Genomic DNA, 16032 nt, shown 5'->3' with positions numbered 1-16032 from the left:
AACCATTTCTAAAACCTCTCGCACTCCAGGCGGATGTTTCCAACATGATGCTCCAGCGATAAGAAAAAAACACAATATATAACTGAGCCTTCAAATTCATGTTGGTGCTTTTTTACCACATAACTTAAGCGTGCAAACGAGCGGAGGCCGTTCGACTCAAATGCCTTTCTCGGTCTCGTCCAACCGTTTCTAAAAAGGCAGCAGTCAACAACGGCTGTGTAACTTGCTGCAGGCCCACACAACTCTTTGTGTAAAGACCCTAAAGATCACAGATGAAAATGGACTTCCCTGTAGTTCTCACTTGCCTGAGTCCTTTACCTTATTTGCAACTCAGTGAGCTGCGGGCGTCACAGTCAATTTAAACAACACACAAACGGTTTTCTGTCGGGAACAAAAATGAGAGGGTCTTTAATCCTTGGCCATTAGGTCACGTGTATGTCACAAACCGCGGGCAGTAAGCACCCATCGTCTCTCTCAGCCGCGCCCCTCACTTAAATCTCGATTACTGCGTCACTCTTAAATATGCTGCCCACCAAGAAAAAAAAAACATCGTGTGCAACGTAAAAAAGCTGTCTTTTTTAAGTTTCTCCCTCACGTGAGCGAGACAAATCGAAGACCAAACGTCCGGACACGCGTGGGAACCCAAAGCAGAGAGCGTAGACCTCCCAGACACTCCAGTAAATACCCCCCGAGAGCCCATCACGAAGCTCGGGCCGACCGAGCGAAACTCCCAAAACGTTAAAGGCAGTTCGACGTCATCCTTCCCCCGTCTCACCGAGTCTGTAGTCGTGTCCGCAACTAACGCCACAGCGCGGAGCGCAGGCAGGCAGAGACGACCCCGGGCTGGACCCCGCCGCACTGACCGTGTCCGAGATACCCGGGACTTCAGCAACAGAAGAAACTGGAGATGGTATCTCTCCGCTTACACGGGGAAGGAGGACGGTACACGCGTGATCGCGTAGGCAAGAGGAGCTGTGAAACATCCGTCTAATAATTAATCACATTCCCTCAAATCAAAGGTTGGGAGGTCGCGTCTCACCGAAGTCCCCCGGGCGTCAAAGACAGGACAAAACGAAATGAACGGGCGTTTCGTTTATGCGACACCGATTCAGGAGGAGGAAAATGCCTAAATTGTTTGGATTCAAGAATTAACACGTGGACGATTTAACCCAGTTCAGCTGAGTACAGTTCAGTCTTTCTGTCTGCCAGCGCTGCCCCTGCAGTCGGAGCCCCACCGAGGGCTGCGGGTCGCCTCGACGACTCCCCTCGGGAAGAGACAACGTGACGTCTGCGCGAACGCGTTCAGTCCCTGTCACTACCCTAGAAACGCCGGCTGTCTTTTAAAAGCGACCGAAGGCTACAGGTTTCGCAGGACCCTGCGAGTCTTGGAAGTTTTCTGCACCGAGACTGACCTCGCAGCCGCAGCCGCAGCCGGTTATAGTGTGGGGCCGAGGACGGGGTCGTTCCGGGGAAAATGAATGCAACGGAGATACTGAACCGGACGCTTGCGGGTACACAACCCCCCGGGCCGGTAGGCATAGAGGCGCTCCTGCGGTGCTGCAATTTCACCAACTCGGCCAGCACCAACGACGGCTTCGGCGTGTCCCTGCCGGACGAGCGGAACCTGTACGTCATGCAGGTGGTCCAGATCGCGGTGCTGTGCGTGCTGTCGCTCACGGTGGCGTTCGGGATATTTTTTCTAGGCTGCAACCTGCTCATCAAGTCGGAGAGTATGATCAACCTCCTCGCGGAAGACCGGAGACCCTCCAAAGAGGCAGAAGCTATAATGATCGGGTCCTAAAGTACGCCGAGGGATCCGGGTCCGCTCGGTACCCCGGTGCCAGCAATTGTTCCGATTCTTAAAAGTCAAGCGGGTGGACTCGCTTTAAACTCGGTTTAAAAGGACGTTCAGCTCCCCGGAGTTTGCCGGGGAAATGGCTCCTTATCTACTGAGAAGCCAGTTCTTGCTCAGACGGCGATCTGTCACGGTCCCTTGAATTAATTTCGTCCAGGATGGTACCAAGAGACCTCCTCTCCGGGAAGACTGGCCGCAGAGGTAACAGCGGGAAACTGCGAAGACGTTCCTGAGTGACACTGAAGGATTTTACCTTTAAATCCGGTACTTTGTATTTTAAAAATTTAAACGAATAACCCTTTTTGTCACGGATTACAGTTTTTCATCAATGTTAATATGTTGATGGACGACTGTATAACCTACACAGTAAACAATACTGCAGGCTGTAATTTACCAACTGGATAGGTTTATTAACTAAACCTAATTGTAATTGTATTGGAAAAAAAACCCTGTTTTTAGACTTGTCTTTCTTGCTTGTTTTGCAATAGAATTTGCACCTGCATATTGATTAACCTGCACGGTGTATTATTTTTTGCTTTAAACTCGTGACCTGTAGAGGTTACGTTCGAATGACGGCTTGATTTCCAAGTATGAATGAAACTCGCTCATCCGACTACAGTCTTAGAAACACAGAGCACGTGTGCGTGCGTCAACGATTTAAAATAATTCAAAGGACGAATATTATAATTATTATGAATTATATGTCTAACACTGAATAAAGTTAGCAGGGGTGTCTGCTATAGAGTTATCTTTAACGCAAGGGGTTAAAATCCGTTCACTAGTCAGCAGTGTAATTTATTCACGGAGTGATGGTAGAGTTTGTATTGTAACGCTTACGGCCGACAGGCACTGTGTAAGAGCCGGCGTACCAGAGCGGTGACGTCACCGCCCTTCCCTGTGATAGCAGGACTACAGCTACTGGATGTAGAGAGATCTCTCTTTGGCTCACCGGGCTGGGTCCCTGCTGAGTGACGCGGGAGTCCCGGGTTCGTGCCCCCGACGGTGGGGGGCCGACCTAATGCGGCAAGGGCGCCCGCCTGAGCCCCCATTGCGTTACAGTATTATGAATCTTTTACACTTCAACAGAGCAATAACAGAACAAAAGAGTCTTCAGTTGCTGAAATACTGTGATATAAAAGTATCAGGTGGTAGAGTGGCACAGTGGTGAGCAGTGCTCCCTCACAGCGCTGGGACCCCGGGTTCAGTTCCTGGGGCGTTGTCTGTGTGGAGTTTGTATGTTCTCCCCCTGTTCGTGTGGGTTTCCTCTAGGAGCTCTGGTTTCCTCCCGCAGTCCAGAGACATACTGGTGGATTCATGGGCTTTTGGGAAAATTAGCCCCCGGTGCGAGTGTGTGTCTGCCTGCGATGGACTGGCGTCCCATCCAGAGCGTGTCCTGCCTTGTGCTTGTTGATTGGTCAGATAGGCTCCAGCTCCCCCACGACCCCGGATTGGATAAAGTGGTTCGAAAACAGATGGGCAGGTGGAGCTCTCGCCTTCTAGGACCAGGGTAGTTTTAATAAGAGGTCAGGGGGTCTGGTCTTTCTGGGTCCACCCAGCGCTGGCTGTGCATGAGGCGTGGCGTTTCCCAGCATGCCTTATCCCCCCCCCATTAGCGAGTGGCTTCAATCCAATCCAATACGGGATCTGGGGGGGGGAGCCGGAGCTGCAACTCTTCCGCTGCACTGCGATGGGAGCGCTGAGCTCCGAGGCGTCTCTGAAGACGAAGGGCATCGCGGCCTTCCCCTTCCAGCAGCGCGAGCCTCCGAGACAGCTCATCATGCAGCAGCTCAGAAATAATTCAGTGCGTCCGCCAGCCGTAGTGAATACATCAGCTACACAATCATACTTGCAATCAGGGATCACAGCAGGGGAAGGATCCTATTAGCGGGAGCAATGCTGAATTTATTCCAGCTCGAAGGGGGGTGAACAGGGCAAATCCTGTCTGGGCACGCGCCATGAGTTTCAGAACAGCATGACGCCCCGTTTCAACCAACAAGCAGCCTCTGAGAGCAGGAATCCAGCCGTTTACCCCAACACCAGTTTCTATAGACGCAGAGCACTTTCTTTTCAACTGCGTAAGTTGCTGCAAAAATCAAGATCATTGTGTGAGAAAGTCTGGACACTCTGCCTGCAGTCTCCCAGGAGCACAAGTTCCACTCCTGACAGATTTGAAGAGTGCTCCCCGGCCTTCGTGTTTGAAGGTTTGAAATATAGACAACGTGCAGGTGGCCTGTTTTATTATAGACAGGTCCTGGGCTGGCCAACAGCAGTGTTGTCCAATTTCAAAATCGGCAAGGTCAATGTAACCACAATCAACACTTTCCCGTTTTATGGTGTGACAGCTTAATTGGATAATGGCATTGATCACAAGAACATAAGTTGTATCGGCGCATAACCCCCTTAAGAATGTGTTTATCTTCACAACCTATAGGGTTTTAGCAGCTTGCTGGTCTCGGTCTTCACAGACACGCAGTGCCCTGTCAGCGTGAGTATTTACAAATGTGCGGAAGAAGAAAAAAGGATTAAATAAGCATATGTCTATCTAGCACAATACCAAGCACAAAACAGAGTGCACATAACCACAGTAATATTACAGTACATCACTGCTAGTGGCAGCATTCACACTGACAACGCAAGGCCAGCCTGCAGAAGGCATGCCTCCCAGACTAGCACTGTGGCAACACGAATGACTACAGCCCTCCAGATACTCATTAGCATAGCTCTAAATCCCTTGAAAACTGCAAGACAGAACTCTGCAGCTTGGAAACATGACAGGGGGTGCAGTAAAACACATTGCCAGCTGCTAAGACAGCATTCAGCATCTCCATTTTTTTTTACCCACAAGGTCACCTCTAAACTCATCCTAAAGTCTGGGGCCACAAGCAGTAGGCAGCCGCACTCAGTGTTCAGACGGGCTGGACCTCTTGTCCAAGGCTTAGCTAAAAAGTCACTGCACTGACCCATATAGTAGCCCACCTGTAGCGCGGAGAAACCCATCTGCCAGGCTGTCAGGGCTATTAATTTCCCAGCTGTTCCATTTGTCACCCGACACGATCACACAAACGCCTCTCTTTCCCCACTGCTGCGTGTCTCTGTTTTCTTCTTGAGAACGACATCTCAAGGCAGCCCACGTTAACAGTGCCATCGCACTTCCATCTCGAACCCGTGCGAGCGAAGGGATCTCAAATGGTGCCTGGCGCACGTAAAGGAAACTGCCCGGCAGGCTGAAGCTGTGACTGAATCCCGGATCTGCTCCGAGAGACTGATCATCTTTCAAATGTCTGAATCTATTCCGCGTCAAAAGTGACAGAGGGTCTGATGCATGATCGCTCTCCGGCCACGTACAGCTTATTTGAAGGGCAAGGCTGTCAAACAATTAAGGGATGGCTGACGGGACAGGCTTTGCTACTAGCAGTTACTAGTACGGTTTTTTAAACTGGAAATATCATGCATGGCTCTCCTGGGCCACTGACTGCTCCACAGGCAGCTGCTCTTTGGAACTGTGTAAACCATCCATGCCATCGGTTACACAAGACCTTGAAAACGCGCCCAATCGAGGGAATTATTATATCAATGAAGTGACAGACTGATGGATTGAATCCGGTCCCAGGTGGCAAAAGGATATGAGTTTCAGCAGCACATCCTAACAATACAATGGAAAATATTTCAAGACTTGACAAACACCTGCCTGTTGCCCTTTAATTTACATCAGTGCAGAGTGTTACATACCAGTCGCAAAAATAAGCTATAGATACAAGCTGGGAACTGCTGGGTTTGATGTGGCCATTTACAGTACATCGAGACAATGCAGGAAAGCCAGTACAAAGGCCAGCAATGTTAGGATACTTAGAAGTGTAGATCTTAGGAATCAAGGAATGTCAGGTTACAATTGCACAACGCTCTAGTAAAAACTCATTTGTTTTTTGAGTTTTGAGTATATTGTTACAAATGTTATATTTTTAAAATTCATTTTCTAAAAATCTGAATTAAATTCATAATTATGTTATAAAATAAGATATTGCTGATGTGGGATTAGCCTGGAGAAGAGAAACCATATGCATTCCAGATGTTAAGGGAAAATCCTGCACTAGCAGACTAAATGAACTGGACCTGTGCAGTGTTGAGCAGAGAAGATGACAGCGGCGACCAGATTCAAGTATTCACAAGCACTGACAAAGGTAGGGCTCTGGTTCAGAATCAACAGTGCATGAGTGGACCAGTAGGGGGCGCTCACCCTGCAGTCTGCACGGGTCCTAATTCCCCAATTTAGTGATGGGGACACTATACTGTAAAAAATGACTGCCTTTCAGTAAACCCGATGTCCTGACTCTCTGTGGTCATTTAAAATCCCAGGGCATGTCTCGAAGAGAGTAGGGGTGTTACCCCAGTTTCCTGGCACCTTAATAATCTCCATCTATGAACTGGCTTCATCATTCTGTTCTCCTGAGAGCTGGTGTGTGGTGAGCGTTCTGGAGCTCTCCAGCTGCCATTGCATCATCCAGGTGGGGCTGCATACTGGTGGTGGTGGAGGGGATCCCCATTACCTGTAAAGTGCTTTGAGTGGAGTGTCCAGAAAAACGCTATATAAGTGTAAGGAATTATTATTATTATTATTATTATTATTATTATTATTATTAAGTGGAAACTACAGGGAGGGACATTTAAAACTGAGAACAGGAGGCACTTCTTAGATCCAAAGGGTGTGGAAATCTGTAACGGGCTACCCAGTCAAATTATTTAAACAGATACCTGAGACTTCTCAGTATCCTAACATTGCTGGCCTTTGTACTGGCTTTCCTGCATTGTCTCGATGTACTGTAAATGGCCACATCAAACCCAGCAGTTCCCAGCTTGTATCTATAGCTTATTTTTGCGACTGGTATGTAACACTCTGCACTGATGTAAATTAAAGGGCAACTGGCAGGTGTTTGTCAAGTCTTGAAATATTTTCCATTGTATTGTTAGGATGTGCTGCTGAAACTCATGTCCTTTTGCCACCTGGGACCGGATTGTCTCCATCAGTCTGTTACTTCATTGATATAATCCCTCGATTGGGCGCATTTTCAAGGTCTTCTCTTAAGAAAAGGCGAGAAGAGATCCTGGGATCAAGTTCGTTACTGACGTCCAAATGGAACAGATGAGAGAAATTACAGTCTACACCTGCTTCTTACGCTCTTAAAATGATATAAAAGCCTAAAACCACTGGATCAGAACATGTTTGGTTGGATGGAGCATACGTTTTGTTTTCTGGGAGTGGCAGGACCTCTTGTCCTGTCACTGGGCTCCCACCAAAGTTTGGATGCTTGGTATACTTGCATCCAAATACCCCCCTTCAACATCAGCCCTAGACCCGTCTTGCTTGTTTGATTATAAGAGCCTTAAAGGTCTGATGTTCCCAACCAGTCCTTTCTTTAGGAGACATCCCCTCTGACATCAAAGTTTGGCAGCTTGTCCTCGACACCCTCCATCCTTCACTAGAAGGAAGCAGCTCTGGTTCCAGCTTGGGAGGCCCCAGGGCAGTCACTGCATTGCAGATCCTTATCCAGCTCAGGAGAAACTTGCTGTGCCTTTCTGATGAGGAAGGCAAGGATGAAATGGCCCTGAGCAGATACTGGAGATCAAAGAGTCACCAGTCCTTGCCCATGCACCTTCCACCCATGAACCAGCAACCCTAGACACACTGCCTCACGGTTCCTAGGAATTGCAGAGAGGAACTGACATTCCCGTTCCTGTGTTCCTGCTCGGACTGGCACAGACTCAGATAACATGCTACTGCGACCAGGGACAGGTCTGGACAAGTGCCTGAAAACCCCATGCCACTCCCCATCAGAACAGTCCTCCAGCAGGCTACGATTGTTTTTCCAGCGTCTGCGTGGAATTCCGGAGCCAGATTAAAGGGGAAATAAAGGTCTGGCACCACTGGAAGGATGGAAATCCGAGGAGCATGTTGTTGTGTGTGCTGCCTGGAAAGAAACATGATGGGTGTTAAGGGTTATTTTCTCCTTTAATCAGTAAAAAACTCCCAAGCAGCTGGTGTGATAGTGGAAGAAAGATGACTTTAATCCACGCTGGAGATTAAAAGGGCACAATTTGCTACTACTCCCAGTCCCAGTGCCATAACCTCAAGTCATTTCGCAATGCTCTACTGTCCTTCCAGCCCGGACTCCGAAGGATATACAGACTGACATGCTGATGGCCTGCTCTCAGTGAAAGCACACACTCGGCTCAAACAGTGCAAGATCACTTTCCACATAAACAACATGATGGTAATGTACTTTTTTTTTGGGGGGGGGTTCCCACCTCCAAATTTCAGTTCAGTTTCTTTGTCATGTGCACAAGTGCAATGAAATGCTTATTTGCATGTATGCTCCAAGACAAAGACATTAAAGGAATCACCAAAAACACAGAACAGCAGGAGCAGCGAGTTAAATCAGATACAACTTCAAAAAAACAGCGGTGTGAGCCAGTGAGAGGGGTAGAGTTCAGTAATCTGACAGCTTGTGGGAAGAAACTGTCTCTGAATCTGGAAGTTTGTGCCTTTATGCTCCTGTAACACTTACCAAAGGGAAGGGGGGAGAAAAATGAAAAACCAAGATGACTGGTATTCTTAGCGATACTTTCAGCCTTCCTGAGACAGCCAGTTGTAGAATTGTCCACAGTAGAGGGGTCTGTACTCCACTGATGGACTGGGCTGACCTGATCACCCCCTGTGACGCCTTCCAGTCAGACAGCGAGCTGCTGCCAGACCACACTGTAATCCCACACGTGAGCACACTCTCTCTACCTGCACTCTCACTTTAAATTTGGAATGAGCAGGTAACAGTCAACCCAAGGCACTTCTGCTACTAGCCTCATAAAAGCGCTAAAGGGAAAGAAAATTATTGGCGCATCCCTATCCAATATGTGGGACCCCAAGAGTCCGACACAGCCTACAGCAGAGTTGGCTTCAGACGGAGGTCTGACACAGCTCTCCTCATTATCACTTGCCACCCACAGGTGCCCAGCATCCCAGCACAGCCACAGTTTAGCCCATCATGCAATGCAAATAGCTTTAGGGAACTTATGTGCTCGTCCACAGCTGGATAAAGCCTATTCTTTATATGGATGACTAAGAAAGAATATTACAGAAATCGGTATTCTCCCAAAGATCAAATAAACAATCGCCAATATCTGCCTTCTGATACATAGTGCATCAAACCCAACCACACCATTTAAGGGATCTGTGCTTAGCCTGCAAAATAAATTGTAGTTCATCCAACTTCCACAAGCCAGTCTCCTGGCTGTTACCTCTTTACTACTCCATTAAAGATTTGCCTGGAGCAGAACAGCTGTATTTCCAAAAAAAAGGCCATTTCCTCGGGCAAGCAGCCACTAGCTTGCCCTACACATTGCTGAGTATCTATTGAGGCTTGACGTGCCATGGGGCTTTCTTATTGAAACCTAAATGTCACCTAAGCAGCACGTGGCCGAGAGCTGTTTTCCAGTCAGGCTTGCTGCAGTCTGAGCGTCACTGTTCAGGATAAATTGGTATAAAAGACATGATAATACTGCAACTCCCAGACTCCCACACCGGCCACAATACAGCATTGTGCGCCCCTGCCTGACCTTTAAAACTGCTCTTATCAACCGTTTCAGTGACATTTAAAAAACAAAAAAAATTACATTCCCCCCCCCCCCCTGGGCTCTCTGCAGTTCTCTCGCGATTTCTCCGTCCAAGTCAGCAGAGCTCGTGCTGCTGGCCGACTGGTCCCGCTCTGCGAGGGGACGAGGGGAGTACGACAGGCCGAGACAGAGGCACCCTGAGGGGGTCTGCCTCTCCACTCCACGCACGTTTGAGAAGGCAAAGCAGAAGGTACCCTCCTGGTGCCGTGTGCTGGACGAGTACAAACTACCCAGAGCAGAGACACAAGACAAAGACTTATAACACTATCATTTATTATTATTATTGCTTACACTTATATAGTGCTTTTCTGGACACTCCACTCAAAGCGCTTTACAGGTAATGGGGACTCCCCTCCACCACCACCAGTGTGCAGCCCCACCTGGATGACGTTCCAGTACTCTCCCCACACACCAGCTCTCAGTGGGGAGAAGAGCAGAGTGATGAAGCCAGTTCATAGATGGAGATTATTAGGAGGCCATGATTGGTAAGGACCAATGGGAAATTTGGCCAGGACGCTGGGGTTACACCCCTACTCTTTTCGAGAAACGCCCTGGGAGTCTTAATGACCACAGAGAGTCGGGACCTCGGTTTTACATCTCATCCGAAGGACGGACATAAGAGACGAAATATTTAGAAATTGGTGACGTTGACGTAAATCACACCTTTAACAGCCCTTTATGGGAAGAAGGAGGCTGTCCCAGCAGCAGTAGCAGAGCACACGACCTGCATGAGGGTATCTGCATGGCTCACTGCCCCGCGAACACCAGGTTAATAAAGGCATGAAAGAGAGTGTGATAAATGCATTCTTTTCTATGGCTAGTCTCCAAGTGAGCAGTGCTGGTCTCCATTATTTAACATGCTTCCATACTACAGCATAATAAAACAGAAGGCACAAATTAAGACTGGATCTCGTCAGGGACCTAGTACACCCTGCTAAAGGAACAGGGGCTTGTTTCTGTGCTTGCTGTGGGAGTCGTCAGGACACAGCGCTACAGAGAAACCCCTGCGTGCGCTTTCCTCGACCGCTGCTGGATAGCTCGAAAGCACGGCTTCTAACCTCACACCTCCTCCTCCTCCTCCTCCGTGACATCAGCTCACTGGGCTCCATCTAGGAGCAGCTCTTCGTTTTAATCAGAGGTCCCGGACTGTAATCTCAAACTGGAGAATACAAATCCCACCATGTGTTGATTAAAGGCAAATCCAATGACTGCAGAGACAGAGGTGAAGGCGTCTGTGATGCCCCTGCGCTGATATTGGCACTGCAAGTTTCCCCACTTAGAAGAAAACGGCGTCAGGGCTGCTCTCTGGTGATTGTGAAGTAGACAATGCTCTCGGTAACACAAGATAACACATCATTTTCTCATATTGAGGAGCTGTAGGATAGACTGTATTAAAGTGTTAAGTATTTAGTATTAAGGTAGCAAATTAAATGGAGAAAATGGACCGTTAATGTTTTTGTGAAGGTGATTTAATATGTTTGCAACTATACCCATTTTATTTTTTAGAATAATCCTTAAAGACCAGTTTATTATTTTGACATGAGTTTCATTAGAAGGTTTTTTAGGTACTACCTACTGCATTGATGCAGTGTAGGAAATGTGTTAAATCCACAATAGCCAATGCTTGACTGCTATTTTAATGAATTTATTTTTAAGACCCATCAATGTGTTAGCAGAACATTTTCATTTTTTTTAACAAATTCAATGACTTTTTCATGGAATAGGAGTACAGACTCACCATGTCCTGAGTGAACTTCAGACAGAGGAAGAACCTTCATCCCTACAGACCATCCATCCGTTTCTAACCACTTCTTCCAGGCCAGGGTCACTGGATTCCCAGCAAGCAAACGGCCGCAGGGCAGGATACACCCTGGACGCGATGCCAGTCCATCACAGCCCAGACACAGGCACACACACTCACACCAGGGCCAGCTTTCCCATCACGTGCCAGAGACCTCGAAATTCAAATGCACAAAACAGATGAAAGCCGTATGACAAGCATGTTAAGATAAGTAAAACACAGACTCATAATTGTTGGTTTTCTGTTGAAATAAAAAACAAAATTATATTGTAAACAGGCAAAAAGCTACATTCTAAGCTTTTGAAACCATGACAAGGGAATCTTGTGGAGTCAATTAATCGCCTTATACTGTAAAAAAAACACTGCTGCCTTAATTCTCTTTTTAAGTCAATCAGTTCAACATTACATAAGAATGTCAGTTTGCTTTCTCTGAAAACCACAGACTTTATTCTTTACCTTTTAGAATGACAAAGCCTAAATTACTGGGGACAGTACCCATCAGCAGCCTACACAAGGGCAAGGAAACGGGCTGACCTGACAGCAGACAGTGTGTGTTCCCATGGAAAGTGGGAGGACATGAAAAGTCAGGACATGTTTATCTTGAGCAAACTGAACTCCGGTGGAAAGAGGAAGCGAGGACATGTCTGGGTGAACCGAACAGTGGGGGGCGCTAGTAACAGTCTGAGAGAAATACTTGTGCAGCTTACACAGCAGGCAGCAGAGAGCACCAGTCGAAATGAGGACAACCTTCTCAAAAACACAGAGCAACCAAGGGCCTCACAACTCTTTCAACTTATATATAATAACAAATTACATATATATTTATTTAATCATATATATGATTAGACAAGACAAAACACCCTTTGTGTAGATCTTTAAGCAAGATGGTTGCTTTACCTTTTTTGGACACTGGTGGCTGTTTTTGATTTAGTCCCCATTTTACAGCATGGCCAAGCTTATTTTCCATCCACGTTTTAATTACGAGGATGTTTTGCTGGCACATCAAACAAATTGAGGCCATCTCCTCAAAACCCCCCACCAGATCCAGCTTCAGTGCCATCTACAGATCCATCGTTGTTCAGCACCCGAAGCTCTGCTCCTTGCAGATTTCATTAGGGTAGTACCGGATCTCCCCACCCTGTGGTGGCAAAACACCCATCCATTTCTGTCCTCGCCCACAAGCCCTGGTGTGTTTGCAAAACTGAACCACAAAGAAAAACTGAAATGAAACCAAACTGAAGTGAACTCTGGGAGCTGATATCTCCTCCCTCCCTCCTGTAGGGCAAGACTGAGCAAGAGATCCCAGAGCTCTGCTCAGCGGTGCTTTTCTCTCGGCTACCTCGACTGAGACTGGTCTTCAGGCGAGGGGACAGACTGAGCGACGTGTGGGGCCACACAAAGACGAGCACCACGATCTGGTTCCATTTCAGGCGTTACTCGCTGCTGTTGGGTGTTAAGAGCACGAGCTGCACCAGGCACGCGTGTAGACAGACACACCGTATGGACTTAAAATAGTGAGATAAATTCAGTTTTGACTAGATGCTGCTGTTCCTTTGGAACGAGCTGCTGTGGAGTGGAAGCCCAGCTCTAATGTTGGTCTTTTTTTTTTTATTGAGGGCTACTTTTGGTTTATCACTCTGACGCGCGTCATGATGAACCCAGACCCCTACCTCCCTGCAGGATTTCAGTCCACAATCCTTCAGAGCAACCCAGCCTCATGTACTGTAGCTTCTGCCCAGCTCATGCACTCTCTCTGGTAACATTTCCTTAATGTAGATTAGGACTTAGAAGAGGTTGAGTGTACTGGTCAAGCCCTTTTTGGAATGGTTCAGATTAACATCCCTTTATCCCAGCTAGTTGAAATCCTGCCTAATCCAACACACAAGTCCCAGCAGCAGGTGAAGAAGTAACCAGGGCTGCCACCCAGCACCCCTTCTACCAGTTTACTGCTGTGCTACTATCTGCCTCCCCTCCGTGAGCACAGACTTACAAACGTCTGTCCAGGTGTGTTTGATATGTTCAAGCACCATGTCATCGGCAGGGCGCTCATACCTTTGCCCTTCAATCCATCACCTGATCCACCTGAAGAGAGACGGATTCTTACCCAAACCGAAGCTTAAACAACCTTTTCACTGGAAATACATTCAAGTTCACCAGCACTCCTTCCACCTAGTTAGTGGCAGCAGCAAAGATATTTGAGCAAAATAACCGAGTTAAAGGGGAGCTGCAAGGCTATTTTTATATTTCGGGGTTAGAAAGAATCAGCATTGATGAGTGCATTTCAAACCACAATAAGAGTAAAATGTACACAGTAACTTGTAAAACCTCCAGTTTGCATCACAAAACAGGTTAAATGTTCAGGTCTGCACAGCGCCACGTTCTGAGATTCAGACAGCAAGCAGACTTGTGAATACATCCCTTTTAATCCAATAGAAATATTGCTTTCAATTTCGAGATGGTTTTGCCAACACATACTACTTGTTAACTCCGCATGCTGATCACATTGGAACATTTCTGAGGTGAAATGTCTGCTGCACAACCTGTACTTAGTCACACGCACATCATATTACATTCTTCTTTACAGTGACTAGTGAGCAGGAAGGGCCGCATCGCATCGCAATTTGTGGGGACTCGAATGCGAGCTTGCGACAATATGTCAACTTACAGTACTTTCATAAAGTTCACAATTTTGTTCTTGATTTGAAATCTGTCATTTTTTTCCCCGTTATGTCAATGAATTTATTTTTTTAACCGAGTTTTAATAACTAGTCTGAGAGACTGGGACTGCAGTTCCCCTTTCAGAGGGCGGGTGCCAACAGTTGTCCCTGCAGCTTGCACCCCATCAGAAACCAGCACTTTGTCTGGCACTCGAGCACAACGCTGATGAAGAGACGTGCTGCTGCTTGAAGGAATGGCAGTGGTGTAGTTAACTGGGATCTCCTCTCGGATGAGTATCCTGTCAACCTTAAAAAAAAAAAGCCCATTCTCACAGACAGTTCAGACACTTTTCACGGTCGGAGAAGTGTGCTGTGGCCAGCTTGATCTGTCTGGACTCCTGGGCCGCTGACAGAGGGTACAGAGTGCACGTCCACCGAAACCAGCTGAGTCTCATCTACAGGTCTCCGACCAGCCTGACCCCTTCGGGAATATTTATGAAGGAAAATGTTCAGGGGTCCAAAGCTCAACTGCAATCTTCGGGACAAGGGCTGTCTGGTCTCCCAGCTGTTAAAACCAGTCGATGGTAGCTGCTGAAGGAGACATAAACATGTTTTCTAAACATATAGTATCATGTCAGATCATGTAGCGATCTGTCCATTGGATTTCAATTATATTTCTGCTACTCCAGTCACCGCCCACACAGACTTACGGCTGGGGTTATTACCCATATATCAACACATTTCTGGTGGAAAAAAACCGACTTACAGTAGTATCTTTTAACGTCTGGGGGAATACAGCTGGACACTGTGCGCACATCCATCATTAAAATAAAGTGTGACTCAATCTAGGCATGTGAAATTCTATTTAGAATTTATTTAGAATTTAGAAGGGCACTTGTACATCACTTTTACTGCATTTGGGGGTGTTTGCCCACGCTGGGGTTGGAGTGGGCGTAGGGGTGCGCCTTGCAGAAGACGCTTGTTCTCCCATTTCCGGCCTGTGTGGCTGCTCCGGGAAGCGTGTGCGTGGATGTGGCGAGCCGGCTGTATTTGTGCATGTGCGCCAGAGCGCAGTGTCCTTCTGGAGCGCAGCCTGCACAGCTCAGCTCGCACAGTCACCGAGAGGCAGCCTTCACAGCTGCCACCTTGATTCCGCAGCCCGAGCCCTGACGGGCCCCGGAGGGACGGCCTCAAGCCCCTCGCGGGGCCTCACGCGCTGCAGTGCAATGCAGAGTGACAGTGACAGGGGGCAGTGGTGACCCTCCCAGGCAGCCGGTACCCTTGGGTACTTCAGAACGGACAGCACTGGGAGCCCTGTGAGGATCTCTTACTCCCAGAACTGAAGCCCAACAAGCTAAGATACAAAGCGCAAGAGCTTTAACCAACGCTCATTGGCTTTCACTCTGGGCATGTAAGAGATGGATAGGTTAGCAGCAGGACACAGGCAAGGGCCTGCTGATAACTTAAGAGTATCTTCTCAACAGTACAAACTACACTTACCTATGGTACTATACTTCCCCTCTGTCATTATCCTGAACTGCTACAAAATACAGCTTATCAGTGAGAGAATAGCCAAAACAGAGATTCTGCAGTACCGGTCAAACTACAGTATTGCACACAGAAACCAATTAATCTTTCCCATTCAAATAAAGGCTTATCTATAGAGGCAGACAGCTCAAATGAAGAGCCTCACAGTCAGCTAGTGGGACCGAGGATGAAGCCGACGTTTCTAGCACTGCTTGCCTGCGCCGTGGCTGGCAGAGTCCCAGGGTGGGTTATGCCAGCTTTCGCCACCAGCCCCTGCATAATCTTCTTCTACCTGGGCCAGGAGCCCCAGGGGTTCAGGCACAGCAACACCACTGCCAGGATATGTCAGATACTGGGCAGAGGACCACACTACGCTACCCTCTACGACCGGGAAAAACACATCCCCTTCTACTCGGCTTACATCATCCAGCTGCCCTGCTTCGGTGAAGCTTACTGGAAAACGGGAGAATGGTACATCGAACCGCAGGTAAAGTATTTACATCAGAGAAACTAAGACAGTAGCAGCTACA

General features: G+C 47.7%; 1 protein-coding gene across 1 annotated transcript; it reads left to right on the top strand.

Annotated features, from left to right (window-relative positions):
* The first annotated feature begins 202 nt into the window (after positions 1 to 202).
* Positions 203 to 2363, top strand: rprm3 (reprimo, TP53 dependent G2 arrest mediator homolog 3). Its single transcript, XM_015344177.2, has one exon. It carries the CDS (start codon positions 1475 to 1477, stop codon positions 1799 to 1801), a length of 327 nt encoding a protein of 108 aa, XP_015199663.2. The 5' UTR covers positions 203 to 1474; the 3' UTR covers positions 1802 to 2363.
* The last annotated feature ends 13669 nt before the right edge of the window (positions 2364 to 16032 follow it).

This window comes from Lepisosteus oculatus, chromosome 1, assembly GCF_040954835.1.
Source record: "Lepisosteus oculatus isolate fLepOcu1 chromosome 1, fLepOcu1.hap2, whole genome shotgun sequence".
In the NCBI taxonomy this organism is placed as follows: domain Eukaryota; kingdom Metazoa; phylum Chordata; class Actinopteri; order Semionotiformes; family Lepisosteidae; genus Lepisosteus; species Lepisosteus oculatus.
Note: the sequence above shows the minus strand (reverse complement) of the source record. Positions and strands in the feature narration are given on the sequence as shown.

Excerpts from the sequence above, each read along its gene's own strand:
- rprm3 (XM_015344177.2), top strand. The coding sequence starts at position 1,475 with ATGAATGCAACGGAGATACTGAACCGGACGCTTGCGGGTACACAACCC.